This window comes from Salvelinus alpinus, chromosome 7 (genome assembly GCF_045679555.1).
Source record: "Salvelinus alpinus chromosome 7, SLU_Salpinus.1, whole genome shotgun sequence".
In the NCBI taxonomy this organism is placed as follows: domain Eukaryota; kingdom Metazoa; phylum Chordata; class Actinopteri; order Salmoniformes; family Salmonidae; genus Salvelinus; species Salvelinus alpinus.
Genome location: NC_092092.1, coordinates 20,571,201 through 20,589,438, shown reverse-complemented (window position 1 = coordinate 20,589,438; position 18,238 = coordinate 20,571,201). Strand labels below are relative to the sequence as shown.

Below are 18,238 nucleotides of genomic sequence, written 5' to 3'. Positions count from 1 at the left end.
GTCACCACCGATAAATCCGCGATAATTGAGAATTTCAATAAGCATTTTTCTACGGCTGGCCATGCTTTCCACCTGGCTACCCCGACCCCGGTCAACAGCCCTGCACCCCTCACTGGAACTTGCCCAAGCCTCCCCCATTTCTCCTTCACCCAAATCCAGATAGCTGATGTTCTGAAAGAGCTGCAAAATCTGGACCCCTACAAATCAGCAGGGCCAGACAATCTGGACCCTCTCTTCCTAAAACTATCTGCCGAAATTGTTGCAACCCCTATCACTAGCTTGTTCAACCTCTCTTTCGTATTGTCTGAGATCCCCAAAGATTGGAAAGCTGCCGCGGTCATCCCCCTCTCCAAAGGGGGAGACACTCTAGACCCAAACTGTTACAGACCTATATCTATCCTACCCTGCCTTTCTAAGGTCTTCGAAAGCCAAGTTAACAAACAGATCACCGGCCATTTCGAATCCCACCGTACCTTCTCCGCTATGCAATCTATTTCCGAGCTGGTCACGGGTGCACCTCAGCCGCGCTCAAGGTTCTAAATGATACCATAACTGCCATCGATAAGAGATAATACTGTGCAGCTGTATTCATCGACCTGGCCAAGGCTTTCGACTCTGTCAATCACTATATTCTTATTGGCAGACTCAACAGCCTTGGTTTCTCAAATGACTGCCTAGCCTGGTTCACCAACTACTTCTCTGACAGAGTTCAGTGTGTCAAATCGGAGGGCCTGTTGTCCGGACCTCTGGCAGTCTCAATGGGGGTGCCACAGGGTTCATTCCTCGGGCCGACTCTTATCTCTGTATACATCAATGATGATTCTCTGATCCACCTCTACGCAGATGACACCATTCTGTATACTTCTGGCTTTTCTTTGGACACTGTTAACTAACCTCCAGACGAGCTTCAATGCCATACAACTCTCCTTCCGTGGCCTCCAACTGCTCTTAAATGCAAGCAAAACTAAATGCATACTCTTCAACCGATCGCTGGACAAACCTACCCGCCCGTCCAGCATCACTACTCTGGACGGTTCTGACTTAGAATATGTGGACAACTACAAATACCTAGGTGTCTGGTTAGACTGTAAACTCTCCTTCCAGACTCACATTAAGCATCTACAATCCAAAATTAAATCTAGAATCGGCTTCCTATTTCGCAACAAAGCCTCCTTCACTCATGCTGCCAAACATACCCTCGTAAAACTGACTATCCTACCGATCCTTGACTTCGGCGATGTCATTTTCAAAATTGCCTCCAACACTCTACTCAGCAAATTGGATGCAGTCTATCACAGTGCCATCTGTTTTGTCACCAAAGCCCCATATACTACCTACCACTGCGACCTGTATGCTCTCGTTGGCTGGCCCTCGCCTCATATCCGTCGCCAAACCCACTGGCTCCAGGTCATCTATAAGTCGTTGCTAGGTAAAACCCCGCCTTATCTCAGCTCATTGGTCACCATAGCAGCACCCACCCGCAGCACGCGCTCCAGCAGGTATATTTCACTGGTCATCCCCAAAGCCAATTCCTCCTTCGGCCGCCTTTCCTTCCAGTTCTCTGCTGCCAATGACTGGAACGAACTGCAAAAATCACTGAAGCTGGAGACTCATATCTCCCTCACTAGCTTTAAGCACCAGCTTTCAGAGCAGCTCACAGATCACTGCCCCTGTACATAGCCAATCTGTAAATAGACCATCCAACTACCTCATCACCATATTGTTATTTATTTTATTTATTTTGCTCCTTTGCACCCCAGTACCGCTACTTGCACACTCATCTTCTGCACATCTATCACCCCAGTGTGAAATAAATCAAATAAAGGGGGTGGGGGGAGGGGTGTCACCAGTACCTGAAAGGTAAAGTTGAGTGGCTGGAAGTTACACTCCATGTCCTCCAGCTGGACGAAGCGAGAGGCAGCGATGGAGTTCCCATACTCAAAGGACGTTGGGTTCACCACACTGTGGACAGACGGACGGACAGAGACAGACCGAAAGGCAGGCAGCAAGGCAGACAGGCAAGCAGATGGACAGTTAGACAGTTCAACTAACAGTCAGTCAGACAGACAGTAATTGGTATTGCACATTACCAACAGATTCATGATATCAAATCACTTTTTTTTAATAACAAATTTGTGTAGGTCTGTATGTTTCATACATAAATGAGAGAGAGTGATTAAAGACAGGTGTGTTGTCCAGATGTTTTCTTCATGTCCTGTGGGGGAGGAAGGCTGTTCTGTTGTTGTGAGAATGGAACATATCAGCTTGAAAGCCCTTTATCTCTAGCTGCATTTTATCAGAGAGTTAGTTAGTTCAGAGAGAGAGAGAGAGAGCGAGGGACAGACACACAGAGAGAGACACAAGAGACACAGAGAGAGACAGACATAAATAGAGAGTATGAATCAGAGAAAATGGAGAGAGAGACGCAATGTCCAAATGGCCAAGTTCCTCCACAGAGAGGAAACAGCTCAGCTACAGCTCTGCTGTCTGATAATGCTGTCTGATAATGTAACTCAGCTCTGTCTGTCTGGTGTCTTTAATCTGTTAAGAGGCTTAGAACAGAGCTGTAGAGACCAGGCACACACAAACTAGCAGAGAAACTGAGCGTTAGTTTGACTATCACTTTGATCTTAATGTGACCGTTTATATTAATCTTGATACAGTTAAAATAAACAGAGTGACTTTATTGATTTTATGATTTTTTATGATTTTAGCCTACCATTTTAGCATGCAGTCCAAGCTGCTTGATACTGTATATTTGAATAATCCATGGTGTTGTTTAGTGACTTCATCTGATAGCATAAGGGTAGCATAAATTCAGTCTACGCACCCAGACAGTATGGGAATGTAGTGTGTTTGGCCCATAGATATAGTTAGAGGATTCAACTTTGATATAACACGTTTTTGCATGGGCATTGCCATTGAGGGCTTCCACCATTTTAAAGTAGTCAACTGGGCGGGGATTCCTATGGGTTGGGAGTGATCAGCCAACGATCAGAGCATGGTCTTCTTCTTGGGTGCTATGGTTTGTAAATGGCTTTAAGCTATATCACCGCCATCTAGTGGCCACAATAAATGAATTACAATATTTGGTTCAGGACTCCAGCCCTGCAGATGGCGGTAAATCACCAATATTAGCTTTACGCTTTTTTTAAACACAAAATAAGAAGAAAATTGACTACTTTATAATGGAGATAGCCTTAGTGGCGCTGCCCATGCTGGCACAGATGCCGTAATAGCACAGATACAAAGATCTTTCCATCTCTATGGTTTGGCCTAACTGTAATGAATGGCTTACAGTATGTCTACAGTTAGCAGACCACTCCCATTGCAGACAAAGTCATTATGTTTTGTCCTCTTGCGCATTTTGAACCACTTACCCAGTGATAGTTGTGTCTACCTCATGGACCAGTGGGATAGATAGATCCAAGGTGTTGTCCAACAGTTTATGTTCAGGGTTGGCACTACAATAAGAAAACAATAACAGGCATTTAACATATAGTAGATGTTAATACATTAACGATGCCAATTTTCAGCATAGTGATTCAAGTACAAATCTTTGTATTCTTGACAGCAACATGAAAGAGAAAGTTAGCTAGGTCTTAAATTCTTCTGTCCAAAGAAAGAAAGGTCTTCTTTTTTCCACTGCTAACTTCACTAATCTGGCAACTTGGAGTTATTCACCCCTCCCAGCCTTATGTGACAGCAGACCCCTCCCAGCCTTATACGACAGCAGACCCCTTCTGGTCTTATGTGAAAGCAGTTGTAGCCATAGCCGTGGGAAGCAGGGGTGCTGAGGGTACTGCAGCACCCCCTGAAAAATCTAAATATAGAATAATAATCAGATTTTTGTTTTTTTTATCTACCTTTTTAAAATATGTACTTTTTCACAAAAGTAGTGCACTGGGCCTTTACTAGTATTGGCGGACCAATATAGACATCTGTAATATTTTTATTCTGCACAAGCTTCCTTCTTTTCACTCTGTCAATTAGTTTAATATTGTGGAGTAACCACAATGTTGTTAATCCATCCTCAGTTTTCTTCTATCACAGTCTCATGGTGAAATCATGCCAGTTTCCTTCCTCTCTGGCAACAGAGTTAGGAAGGCAGCCTGTATCTTTGTAGTGACCATCCAAACTGTAATTAATAACTTAAATATGCTCAAAGGGATTTTCAACGTCTGCTTTTTTTTTTTACCCATCTACCAAAAGGTGCTCTTCTTTGCGAGGCATTGGAAAACCTCCCTGGTCTCTGTGGTTGAAAATCTGTTTGAAATGCACTGCTAGACTGAGGGTCCTTACAGATAATTGTATGTGTGGGGTACAGCGATGAGGTAGTCATAAAAAATGTATGTTAAACACTATTATTGCACAAACAGTGAGTCCATACACCTTATTATGTAACTTGTTAAGATTTCTTTTTACTCCTGAACTTATTTAGGCTTGCCATAACAAAGGGGTTGAATACTTTTTGACTCAAGACATTTCAGCTTTTCATCTTTAATTACTTTGCAAAAAAATTTAAAAACATAATTCCACTTTGACATTAAAGGGTATTGGTAGGCCAGTTACAAAAATATATACATTTAGTACATTTTAAGTTCAGACTTTAACAACATGTATGTGTGGGGGAGAACTTCTACTCTGACTACCTGGCATGATTCGCAAAGTGTACAAATGAAATGTAAATATTTTACCAGTCTATATCGTGTGTATATCGTGTGTATATCGTCATTACCAACAAATGGTCCGGGTTTAGGCTTACCTTACACTAACAACTTTCTCATTTACTCAACGTACAGCGTCTTAACGTACAGCGTCTCAACTTACAGCGTCTCAACGTACAGCGTCTCAACGTACAGCGTCTCAACTTACAGCGTCTCAACTTACAGCGTCTCAACTTACAGCGTCTCAACTTACCTTTTTGCATGAACTACAAACTGCAATGTCTCATTTTCCCCTGAAAGCCGGCTTGTGTCGAAGATCACTGCAAGATGATACTGAGGAAAGACAAGGTAAGAGGAGAAGTATTGGGGAAAGCTTTTAGTAAAGTGACATGATGTATATCAAGTAGTTGTCAAAATCATTAGTTTGCTTTTCAGGCTCTCCAGAGTGACATGGCCCAGTGACTGCAGACAATAGTGTAAGTGTATAGTATGCCATCCTGTTGTGGTTGTGTTTATAACAACTAGGCACTACATGGTATGTATGGAAAGACGTTTATGTCTAAACTACAAACAGACAAGTATTGACTGTAAAAAATGCATATGTAAAAGTTCAGTGATTATGTTTAGGACAGCTACATTAGTCTGTGCTCTTGCTAAAGGAAATGTTGTGCTTGGGTAAGGATAACAACTAAACACTGAATGGTATATTTGGTATGGGAAGACTGATGTAGAAACTACAAAACGTATTGTCTGTAAAATATTTATATTATGTAAACAATCTGCCAAGACCATTAGGAGCTATACCTTAGTCTGTGCTCTCTAAAAAAAGGTTGTGCTTGGGTAAAGACAACAGGACACTATCTATAGCATGGTAACTGTATAATACATGTATGTAAACATTTTGCCATGACAATTAGGAGCTATACCTTAGTCTGTGCTCTCATGAAGGGAAATCCCACGCTGCATTTGAGGAAGTCTAAATCAACAAGACCACAGGAAATACCCTTCTCTTCCTTCAATAGAGAAACACACAGGGAGGGAGGGATGGGGGAAGACGGAGGGAGTGAAAACCAAGGTGAACGAAGCATAAAGAAAATATGATCACCGTGATATACTCACTTCACATTATATACAGTGGGGCAAAAAAGTATTTAGTCAGCCACCAATTGTGCAAGTTCTCCCACTTAAAAAGATGAGAGAGGCCTGTAATTTTCATCATATGTACACTTCAACTATGACAGACAAAATGAGAGAAAAAAATCCAGAAATCACATTGTAGGATTTTTTATGAATTTATTTGCAAATTATGGTGGAAAATAAGTATTTGGTCACCTACAAACAAGTAAGATTTCTGGCTCTCACAGACCTGTAACTTCTTCTTTAAGAGGCTCCTCTGTCCTCCACTCGTTACCTGTATTAATGGCACCTGCTTGAACTTGTTATCAGTATAAAAGACACCTGTCCACAACCTCAAACAGTCACACTCCAAACTCCACTATGGCCAAGACCAAAGAGCTGTCAAAGGACACCAGAAACAAAATTGTAGACCTGCACCAGGCTGGGAAGACTGAATCTGCAATAGGTAAGCAGCTTGGTTTGAAGAAATCAACTGTGGGAGCAATTATTAGGAAATGGAAGACATACAAGACCACTGATAATATCCCTCGATCTGGGGCTCCACGCAAGATCTCACCCCGTGGGGTCAAAATGATCACAAGAACGGTGAGCAAAAATCCCAGAACCACACGGGGGGACCTAGTGAATGACCTGCAGAGGGCTGGGAACCAAAGTAACAAAGCCTACCATCAGTAACACACTACACCGCCAGGGACTCAAATCCTGCAGTGCCAGACGTGTCCCCCTGCTTAAGCCAGTACATGTCCAGGCCCGTCTGAAGTTTGCTAGAGAGCATTTGGATGATCCAGAAGAAGATTGGGAGAATGTCATATGGTCAGATGAAACCAAAATAGAACTTTTTGGTAAAAACTCAACTCGTCGTGTTTGGAGGACAAAGAATGCTGAGTTACATCCAAAGAACACCATACCTACTGTGAAGCATGGGGGTGGAAACATCATGCTTTGGGGCTGTTTTTCTGCAAAGGGACCAGGACGACTGATCCGTGTAAAGGAAAGAATGAATGGGGCCATGTATCGTGAGATTTTGAGTGAAAACCTCCTTCCATCAGCAAGGGCATTGAAGATGAAACGTGGCTGGGTCTTTCAGCATGACAATGATCCCAAACACACCGCCCGGGCAATGAAGGAGTGGCTTCGTAAGAAGCATTTCAAGGTCCTGGAGTGGCCTAGCCAGTCTCCAGATCTCAACCCCATAGAAAATCTTTGGAGGGAGTTGAAAGTCCGTGTTGCCCAGCAACAGCCCCAAAACATCACTGCTCTAGAGGAGATCTGCATGGAGGAATGGGCCAAAATACAGCAACAGTGTGTGAAAAACTTGTGAAGACTTACAGAAAACGTTTGACCTCTGTCATTGCCAACAAAGGGTATATAACAAAGTATTGAGATAAACTTTTGTTATTGACCAAATACTTATTTTCCACCATAATTTGCAAATAAATTCATTAAAATGCTACAATGTGATTTTCTGGTTTTTTTCTCTCTCATTTTGTCTGTCATAGTTGAAGTGTACCTATGATGAAAATTACAGGCCTCTCTCATCTTTTTAAGTGGGAGAACTTGCACAATTGGTGGCTTACTAAATACTTTTTTGCCCCACTGTAGCTGTGCCTCGGAGGAAAAAATACTTATTGAAAGGAGAAACACAGACAGGGGGATGGAGAAAGAGAGAGAGAAAGAACGAGAGAGAGAGAGATGAGAGAGAGAGCGAGAGAGAGGAGAGTGGAGAGAGCATGAGCGCAAGACAGAGAAAGAAGGACAGCCAAAGACACAGTATTAGAGAATGAGTGAGCCATGGTGAAAGCATTGAGAGGCGAGCCAATGGAAATGACAACAATGTACAGAGCTGACACATTCACTTCACCATACAGTATATACTGACATTAAAAGCTGTGCCTGTGAGGAGAAAGTATAGTAGTGTATAAACTGACTAGATATTAGTTCCTACAAAAACATTTAATATTTTTACAATGCAGGTAAACATTTATCTAATAATATACAATGACGTACGCTCAATGGTAAAGAACTGACGACAGAAAATAATAATAAATGATCACACTCCACACTCTCTTGTCCCTGCGGGAGAGGATGGTAGGTAAGAGGGAGGATAATCTCTAATTAGCGCAGGTAATAGGTCCTGGTTAAAAGTAGTACACTATATAGGTAATAGGTCCTGGTTAAAAGTAGTACACTATATAGGGAATAGGGTGCCATTTAGGATGGTGCCTGTGTGTTTGGAAGCTTGTCTAAACAGTAGAGAGCTTCACCGGCTGGACAGTATAAACACGGTGTGTGTGTGTGTGTGTGTGTGTGTGTGTGTAAACACTCTGACCCTGAGAGGAGGAAGAATTCAAACAGTGAGAGTTCACTAAGGGGCTGCTGTTTCTGTGTGTGTGTGTGTGTGTGTGTGTGTGTGTGTGTGTGTGTGTGTGTGTGTGTGTGTGTGTGTGTGTGTGTGTGGAGGCACATTGTGTGTGTATGTGTGCGCTGTATGTGTGTGCAGGTGTGTGACTACATGTGTGTGGAGGAGGAGGAGGAGGATAAAAGTAAGAAGGCTGTGACACATCACAACTTTGACAAGTTCACTGATAAAAACAGACAAAGTAGTGCTTCTGGAATGTTCAGCAGAGCTGGAAGAGGTAAATCAATGGACAACAAATATCTTCATTTATGCCTGCACGGAATCCTACTGAAGCTTTTGCACTGAATCCTACTGAAGCTTTTGCACTGAATCCTACTGCAGCTTTTTCATCTTTTAAAATACTGTATTATTATTTCTACACAATTGTCAGCTTGGAAAAAGCTAAATAGTATCAAAAGTCTTCAATGAACTACTACAGCACAGGTGTCAATCTCATTCCAGGGAGGGCCTAGTGTCTGCAGGTCTTTAGTTTTTCCATTAAATTAAGCCCTATACAACCAGGTGTGGGGAGTTCCTTACTAATTAGTCACCTTAATTCATCAATCAAGTACAAAAGAGTAGTGAAAACCCTCAGACACTCAGCCCTCCGTGGAATGAATTTGACACCTGTGAACTACAGTATTCATAAGGGAACTACAGCGATTCCTAACCTCAACTGGACTTTACCTAAACTACTAACTTCTGGATATGCTGCATACAAGGGATACAGTTTAGAGATTTGCAGCTTATTTACAAGCGAGATAGATTAGAGGAGAGATGTGTTGCTTATTTACCAGGGAGATAGATTAGAGGAGAGATTTGTTGCTTATTTACCAGGGAGATAGATTAGAGGAGAGATTTGCTGCATATTTAACAGTCGTTACCTCTCCCTCCTCTGCTCACACACTTACGAGAAAAACATAAATCCACACACCTATCATTACAAACTCTCCTCCTCCTCCTCTTCTTCTTGTCATAGCACCTACCAACTATTACCAGTCATTAGATTTACCCTCCTTTGCTCACACCATGATGAGGAAACATCACTCCACACACCCATCATCCAGCCTCCCCTCTTTCTTCCACTCTTCCCTCCCTTACTCATCAGTTTCCCAGCTCCAGGCCAGGGTGCGGTGGGGGTCAGGGTGGGGCTGTGCCCTTAGTCTTCATTAAGTCAGCTAAAATAATCCCTCTTCCCCTGCCCCCCCACATCCCCCCAAAACCTACTACCCCCACAGCCACCTGTATGGATGCAACTGGGATCCCAGCAGAGAGGGAGGGGACCCCAACAGAACTGAAACTGATCAATGGAGGAATTTCCTAGCTATTTCCTGTATTCCTTCAGTGCTGCTGTGCAAACAGCGCTGGGTCTCCAGGGAAGGGGGTGGGCTGGTGGGGTGGGGGCAGGTATGGTGAGATACCACAGTGTGCCATCCCAGCAGCAAGATGTGACCTGTTGCCACAAGAAAAGGGCAACCAGTGAAGAACAAACATAACATACAACCCATATTTATGTTGATTTATTTTCCCTTTTGTACTTTAACTATTTGCACATCGTTACAACACTGTATATAGCCATACTATGACATTTGAAATGCCTCTATTCCTTTGAAACTTTTGTGATTGTAATGTTTACTGTTACTGTTTATTGTCTATTCCATTTGCTTTGGCAATGTAAACATGTTTCCCATGCCAATAAAGCCCTTTGAATTGAGAACAAGAGTGTGTGTGTGTGTGAGTGAGTGAGTGTGAGAGTGAGAGTGAGAGTGAGAGAGAGAGAGAGAGAGAGAGAGAGAGAGAGAGAGAGAGAGTACAAGGCAGAGTGGGGAGACTTGGGCAGAGTGGGGAGACTTGGGCACTTGGGCAGAGTGGGGAGACTTGGGCAGAGTGGGGAGACTTGGGCAGAGTGGGGAGACTTGGGCAGAGTGTGGAGACTAGGGCAGAGTGTGGAGACAAGGGCAGAGTGTGGAGACAAGGGCAGAGTGTGGAGACTAGGGCAGAGGGGACTACCAGCTGTTTGATAATCTCTCTCTCTCTTCCACACTATCTCTCTCTATCCATTTTTCTGGTCTTTCTTTCTCCATCTCACTTTCTATGATCTTCCTCTCTTTTTCACTATCTCTGTCACTCTTTCTCTGGTTGTTCCATCTATTTCTCCCTCCTCTGGCCTCCCTCTCTCCCACTTTTTCTGGTCTTCTGTAGTCATGAACAGATTCATGTTTGGGATTCGGAAAAATGGCAGACCTCTCTAATTTTCTTCCCTCTCTTTCCCCTTTCTTTATTACCCCCTCACCCTCCTTTCCCTCTCTTCTCCACTCGCTCTGGTCTTCCTCCATCTTCCACGTCTCATGTTAGGATTCTGACAAATGGCAGACCCAGTAAATCTCACTGGGTATATTTAGGTTGTTTTAGTGTCAGCAGAAGGCTTCAGTGGAGTCGTAGTTTGGTGGGAATTACTTTACCCATGAGACCTATCAGTCCCAAAATATTTCACTCACTACCCCTTGGCAGTTACACTCAATGTTTGTTGAGATCTTTAAGGTGGAAGCAAAATGGTGGAAACTCCACCACTAAAATGCTTTTATCTATCCAGACTTTACATATTTTTAAACATTGAATGGTTAGAGCCAAGGGGAAGGTGTACGGAACGAATTGACGCAAGCTGATAGAGCTTGAGAAATAGGACATGATTAAAATGAGGCTATGTATCTTTCACCCTCTGTAGTCTACCTCTATAGCTAAACAACTGTGACTAGAACTCTCTACTTTCTTCTGCTTCATAAAGAATTACAAGGACGATTTACCCTTGATTTACCACCTTTATCTGTACAACAGGTTATGAGGAAGGACATACTCCTTAACCACGAGGTTTCAGTGCCCCTGAAATTCCTGTTAAATCATCACGAGTTCGTAAATGTCCCTCTCACTCCTCCAACCGTCTCCCTCACTCCTCCATCTTTCCTGTGGTGCACCTCCCTCCCTCCCTCCCTCCCTCCCTCCCTCCCTCCCTCCCTAACTCACATAGCATAGCTCATCCTGTACTCTAAATAAATACTGATAGTGTTGTTGTTGTTGGCTAAGGATTTTGTGTTTGCAATTGCTTTTTTTCTGTTTCTTTAGTTCAGTTCAGAAATGCCACTATCATACGAATCTGGACTTTGATATGAGCTTGCCACAGCAGGACTTGGCAGTCTAAATAACAACACTGCTCTGGTTACATGTCTAGCCCTCAAACCAGTACCACACCAGTACCCTGATGTCTATAGTCAGAACCTCTGCTAAAGGCATTTGATTCCTTCTTACTTTACTGCAAAAGCCTCTAGCAGAGGTTCTGGCTGTCCCAAACTCCTGACCTGTCATGAGTAACATAAGCTTCCAAAACACAAACCTGGTGCTCCCTTCCCCCAAAAATAAGCCCACCACCCAGCTCCACCTCATAACCCAGGCTCCTGTGCTTCGGTGTATGCCACTGTGGCAACAGACCTGGGTTCAAATACTATTTGAAATCATTTTAAATACTGGGCTTGATTTTGCTTGCCTGGTGCAATGGAACCAATAGAATAGTCACAAAAGTGACAACCTCGCCAATCTGGCACTATAGGCAGGTTAGACCAAACACTCAAAGTATATGAAAGATTTCAAGTAGTATTTGAACCCAGGTCTTCTGAACAGTGTGCTGTCTTCTGGCTCCCTGAGAAGTGAGACGATGTTGAGCTTCTGAAACCAATTCACCTCCCTGGTTTTAAGACAGCTCTGGTTGCAAGAACAACAGTGACATTCCCCCCCAAAACACGGAGGGAATGGGAGACTCCACACACACACACACACACACACACACACACACGACACACAGACAGACAGACAGACAGACAGACAGACAGACAGACAGACAGACAGACAGACAGACAGACAGAGCCTCAGCAGAGAAACGGGAGCCGGGAGCTGACCCTTGCAGAACCATAGCGGAGCAGAGGTAGGTAGTATCAACACCTCTATCTTCTACCAGCAGGGAGAAGTAATTACTAAAGTCTCATACAGTAGTCAGACTAAGGCTGTTGCAGACCTAGGTTAAAAAATTATCTGAAATCAACTCAAATACTTTATAATATATACTGTATTAGCTGTGCTTGATTGAGCTTTCCTTATGCAATGGATCCAATTGAAAAGTCCAGAAAATGCAAACCCCGCCCACCTGGCACTCCAGGCAGCCTAAAGCAAATGCTCAAAGTATTTGCAATATTTCAAATAGTATTTAAACCCAGGTCTGACTGTGAGAGACTCCTGTGTCTTCATTTAATATTGTTCCCTTCCTGTCTGTGACTTCCTGGTCCCGCTGGTCCCTCGACCTATTAGCTTCTTAAGCAAAGAGTCTTTCAACCCATTAGCTTCTTTAACAAAGAATCTCTCAACCTATTAGCTTCCCAGACAAAGAGAGACTCTGTTACAGGAGGTAACCCAATACTAAACGTCAAACCTGAAGTTCATAGTTAATTAAATTAGCCAGGTGAAACTAAAACCATTAAAATACTATTTGCGCAATATTTGAGTAAAATATTATTGTGCATATGTGTAAAATATTATTGTCTCTCTCACTCTCATCTCTGACATGGCATCTCTCTCCCTCTCATCTCTGACATGGCATCTCTCTCCCTCTCATCTCTGACATGGCATCTCTCTCACTCTCATCTCTGACATGGCATCTCTCTCCCTCTCATCTCTGACATGGCATCTCTCTGACATGGCATCTCTCTCCCTCTCATCTCTGACATGGCATCTCTCTCACATGGCATCTCTCTCACTCTCATCTCTGACATGGCATCTCTCTCCCTCTCATCTCTGACATGGCATCTCTCTCCCTCTCATCTCTGACATGGCATCTCTCTCACTGTCATCTCTGACATGGCATCTCTCTCCCTCTCATCTCTGACATGGCATCTCTCTCCCTCTCATCTCTGACATGGCATCTCTCTCACTCTCATCTCTGACATGGCATCTCTCTCCCTCTCATCTCTGACATGGCATCTCTCTCACTCTCATCTCTGACATGGCATCTCTCTCACTCTCATCTCTGACATGGCATCTCTCTCACTCTCATCTCTGACATGGCATCTCTCTCATCTCTGACATGGCATCTCTCTCATCTCTGACATGGCATCTCTCTCACTCTCATCTCTGACATGGCATCTCTCATCTCTGACATGGCATCTCTCTCACTCTCATCTCTGACATGGCATCTCTCTCACTCTCATCTCTGACATGGCATCTCTCTCACTCTCATCTCTGCCATGGCATCTCTCTCACTCTCATCTCTGACATGGCATCTCTCATCTCTGACATGGCATCTCTCTCAGGTATGATTAGATTTGTTCTGCCCCCCTTCCATACACGTGCACACTTCCCTTCCATACACGTGCACACTTCCCTTCCATACACGTGCACACTTCCCTTCCCTGCACTTGCACTCTTCCCCTCATGTGATTAAAAGTGATTGAATGCTGGCTCAAATCTGTGTCACGTCATAGCACATAGTCACAGTGTTAGGGAGTTGTTGAATGAGGAGTAGTTTTGTTAGGTATTGTGCTCTTGCTAGGGTTGTAAAATGAAACTTTCCCCCAAAAATCCTAGGTTTTCAAGAATTTGCACTTGTTGGATTCCAGTTGTAGGATTTCCAGTTGTAGGATTCCTTTTCTGAGTATTCTCTCTTGATTCCAGGAATCTTCCAACAGAAGTTTCTGAAAAACTTGGGAATGTTGGGAAAGTTTCCGGGAATTTGGCAACCCTATCTCTTGTTGACATGGTTCGTCTGTCCCTAGTCAGTAGTGTGTGACAGAGTGACAGAAGGTCAGCCAAATTAACTACCTAAACTTGTCTCTCTATGTCTCTCTCTCCTCACAAAGTCTGGCTTCCTCTGTGCTCTCTTTTTTCTCTTCTCTCCTCTCTCTTCCCTCTTCGCCCGTACCTTCTTCTACACAACAGCCTGCACTAACAACAACAACAGAACAACAATAACAGAACTACAGAAATAGAACAACAACCAACCCTCTGCCAGTAGTTGATATAGAAGACCTCTCTGGAGAAGGTGAAGTAGATGTTGGTGTCGTAGGCATCATCCCCTGCGTTGGAGATGGTCACGTTCAGAGAGACGTTCCTCACTCCTCCTAGGGCAAGGTGGGGATGGACATGGAGCCTGGAGGCAGGAATATAATAGTTAACATTTTATTTGATAGGGACAGAAACAATTAAAACATTGGAAGGGGTTCCTCACTCCTTCCAAGGCTAAGTGGGGACAGACATGGAGCCTAGCAGGATGAGGAATCAGGCATTTCAGTTGATAAACTATTTCATTGATTAACTATTTCAGTTGATGAACTATTTCAGTTAATTAGTGCACAGTGCTGATTAACTGCATTTGTTTTCCATTCTCTGGGATCATTATGTATCGTCTCTAATTCAGTAAGTAACAAGTAGGCCTATGTATAATACTAGCCTGTCTCAAGACTGCCACTGTCTCTTAATGTGTTTTTGTTTTATATAGAGACATTACCCTGTGAGGTAGAAGTTATTATCATAACTACAGTGGAGTTATATCAGAGATATTTCACTCTACACACATACAAAGAACACTGGTAATATATGACTAAGCTGTTTTACTACTGAACCACTGAATAACACCCGATTTTGGTTTCCAAATGTACAGACTGCCAATGATTCATACAACAAAGAGGAAAGGAAAAGACCTCCCTCACTAAATATGGAAAAGGCATGGATGGTTTCCAACCACAACGAGAGCCAATGAGGACGCATCATAGTTCCACTGACCACACCCACATCTCCTCAGTGTGTACAGCATGACGTCAGTCCGCTTTCATAGAGGAGTGGTGAGCAGTGGCCAGAAAATAAGAAATACACACACCCATCCACACAATATCAACGAAGTGAGTGGCCAAACAGAGGAACAGACTCTGTCTGTCTGTGTTCTTTACCCAGAAAGCAGCAGTTTCCCATGGAGTCTCAGGTCAGCAGCACAGTCATCAGACAGGCAGTTCTTCTCAAACCATGTCTAGAAGAGGAAACATAACAGAGAGAGTGAGAGGGAGTGAGTGAGTGAGGGAGTGAGTGAGTGAGATCGAGAGGATAGTGAGGGAGTGAGAGTGAGAGACCGAGAGTTTATATGACCTCACAGTTCCGGTCTGAACACGCGCACACACACAAACTAGAGGGTTGTGTTGTGGTTAATGTGGGATAAATAGACAGCTCTGACGGTCGTGTGTGTGTGTGTGTGTGTGTGTGTGTGTGTGTGTGTCTACAGGATGGCTAGTCTCCAAGAATCACTTGCTTTATATTAACAGATTCTTTTTTGTTTCAAGACTGAGCAGAGCTGATGGACAGTCAGTCATCCAGAACAGCGCTGTCTATTCGCTTGGTCTGAAGAAACTGAAATACAGTCTGTGCCCCAAATACAACCCTATTCCTTATGGAGTGCATTGCTTTGACTACTTTTAAGGGGGAAAAGGGAGCGATTTGGGATGCAACCAGACAGTACAGTGCAGTTGCAGCCCATGAAACTCCCCACAAATAGTTCTCTAAGTGTTGAAAGATGCAAAAAGTTGCTAATTCTCCACTTTTTCATGAGCACAAGTGGTAGAAATGGGAGTAGGGGGATGATTATTTAAATGTTGGTGGGCTAGAGGAGGGGTGGGTGGGTGGGGGTAGAGGAGGGGTGGGTGGGGTAGAGGAGGGGTGTGTGGGGGTAGAGTAGGGGTGAGTGGGGTAGAGGAGGGGTGGGTGGGGGTAGAGGAGAGGTGGGTGGGGGTAGAGGAGGGGTGGGTGGGGTAGAGGAGAGGTGGGTGCGGTAGAGGAGGGGTGGGTGGGGTAGAGGAGGGGTGGGTGGGGGTAGAGGAGGGGTGGGTGGGGTAGAGGAGAGGTGGGTGGGGTAGAGGAGGGGTGGGTGGGGTAGAGGAGGGGTGGGTGGGGTAGAGGAGAGGTGGGAGGGGTAGAGCAGAGGTAGGTGGGGTAGAGGAGGGGTGGGTGGGGTAGAGGAGAGGTGGGTGGGTGGGGTAGAGGAGGGGTGGGTGGGGTAGAGGAGAGGTGGGTGGGGGTAGAGGAGGGGTGGGTGGGGTAGAGGAGAGGTGGGTGGGGTAGAGGAGAGGTGGGTGGGGGTAGAGGAGGGGTGGGTGGGGTAGAGGAGAGGTGGGTGGGGGTAGAGGAGGGGTGGGTGGGGTAGAGGAGAGGTGGGTGGGGTAGAGGAGGAGTGGGTGGGGTAGAGGAGAGGTGGGTGGGGTAGAGCAGAGGTAGGTGGGGTAGAGGAGGGGTGGGTGGGGTAGAGGAGGGGTGGGTGGGGTAGAGGAGAGGTGGGTGGGGGTAGAGGAGGGGTGGGTGGGGTAGAGGAGGGGTGGGTGGGGTAGAGGAGAGGTGGGTGGGGTAGAGGAGGGGTGGGTGGGGTAGAGGAGGGGTGGGTGGGGGTAGAGGAGGGGTGGGTGGGGTAGAGGAGGGGTGGGTGGGGTAGAGGAGGGGTGGGTGGGGTTGAGGAGGGGTGGGTGGGGTAGAGGAGGGGTGGGTGGGGTAGAGGAGAGGTGGGTGGGGTAGAGGAGGGGTGGGTGGGGTAGAGGAGAGGTGGGTGGGGTAGAGGAGAGGTGGGTGGGGTAGAGGAGGGGTGGGTGGGGTTGAGGAGGGGTGGGTGGGGTAGAGGAGGGGTGGGTGGGGTAGAGGAGGGGTGGGTGGGGTAGAGGAGAGGTGGGTGCTAGAAAAATAACTAAATGAATCAACCTACCAAATTTCTTTCAAGGAAAGAAAACAGTAACGGTAACTGAAACCACCTCGTTATAACGATCATTTGAGGTTATTTCTTTGACATTCCTCTGCTGATACAGAGGAAAACGTGACTTTGCTTTCAGGTACCAGGGTTAGAGGATGGATTCTTAAAATATTCCTACAATTTAAAGGAAATTAATATACTGTATATTTAAATTAAACTCTGATAGACTCTCGGCAGAAAGTATTCAGCGATTTTTCAGCATTGAAAAGTCTTGGCTCCAACCACTGCCACGCCCATGCCAATCCCACCACCTAAGCTCCATTTTGATCCAGAATAAAACAATGGTATTGGAGCGATTTCGGGGGGTAACTCAGACCTGGACTCAAATCTGGGTCCAGCGACTGTCAATCAAACACCTTAGCTGTTACAGCAAAACTCTTAGTGAGGTTGCTAGGTGTTGTCACTACAGTAGGTTGTGTGTGAGGATTTCAACCTACGTATAGGCAACACAAAACCTGTTACCTCATTCAACCTACATATAGGCAACACAACAACTGTAGCCTGTTATCTCAATCAACAGACATATAGGCAGTGGTGTTAAGTACTTAAGTGAAAATACTTGAAAGTACTACTTAAGTAATTTTTGGGGGTTATCTGTACTTTACTTTTACTTCACTACATTCCTAAAGAAAATATTATACTTTCTGCTCCATACATTTTCCCTGACACACAAAAGTACTCGTTACATTTTGAATGCTTAGCAGGACAGGAAAATGGTCTAATTCACACATTTGTGACTTGTTTCAGGAAACTAGGCGGATGTCGCGTGTCACTACTTCACAGGACTGCCATTTGAACTTAAAAAAAAACAACCTAAATGCGTTTTTTGTCCAAAATGCCTTCTGTAACATGTGAACTGTCATGTGCCTTAATAACAAACTTGTATGCCATCTGTAAATACGAATACAATCGTTAAAACTACGAGCCTTGTTGGTTTAGCCACAGAAAAGGTCAGCAACCTTCCCGCTAGCCATGATTGGCTGAGATAATGAGTGGGCTGGATATACCGAGAGATGTGTTCGGATTGGTCTGCCATGCAGCTTGCTTCTGTCTATTTGAGCTGGTCAGTATGTGTATGTAATCCTTTCTAACGTGGCTTTTTTAGAAAGATATCACGTAGTAGAGCTGCGTAAGTGTTGCTCTCCACTTTCTGGAGGACCAAGTTCTGAAATCAGTGGAAGTAGAGTATGATAGTTAAGGAGATGGAGAAAACACCTGTCT

At 44.6% G+C, this 18,238-nt stretch overlaps 1 protein-coding gene across 1 annotated transcript in view; it reads right to left on the bottom strand.

Moving 5' to 3' along the window:
* Positions 1 to 18,238, bottom strand: part of itga9 (integrin, alpha 9) — a 134,322-nt gene that overhangs the window by 24,764 nt on the left and 91,320 nt on the right. The window contains exons 17-22 of the mRNA XM_071409365.1: positions 15,186 to 15,262; positions 14,242 to 14,389; positions 5,594 to 5,680; positions 4,921 to 5,000; positions 3,381 to 3,464; positions 1,854 to 1,962 (exon numbers count right to left, since the gene is read on the bottom strand). Coding sequence (XP_071265466.1) covers positions 1,854 to 1,962; positions 3,381 to 3,464; positions 4,921 to 5,000; positions 5,594 to 5,680; positions 14,242 to 14,389; positions 15,186 to 15,262 — 585 coding nt within the window. The remainder of the gene's footprint in view (positions 1 to 1,853; positions 1,963 to 3,380; positions 3,465 to 4,920; positions 5,001 to 5,593; positions 5,681 to 14,241; positions 14,390 to 15,185; positions 15,263 to 18,238) is intronic.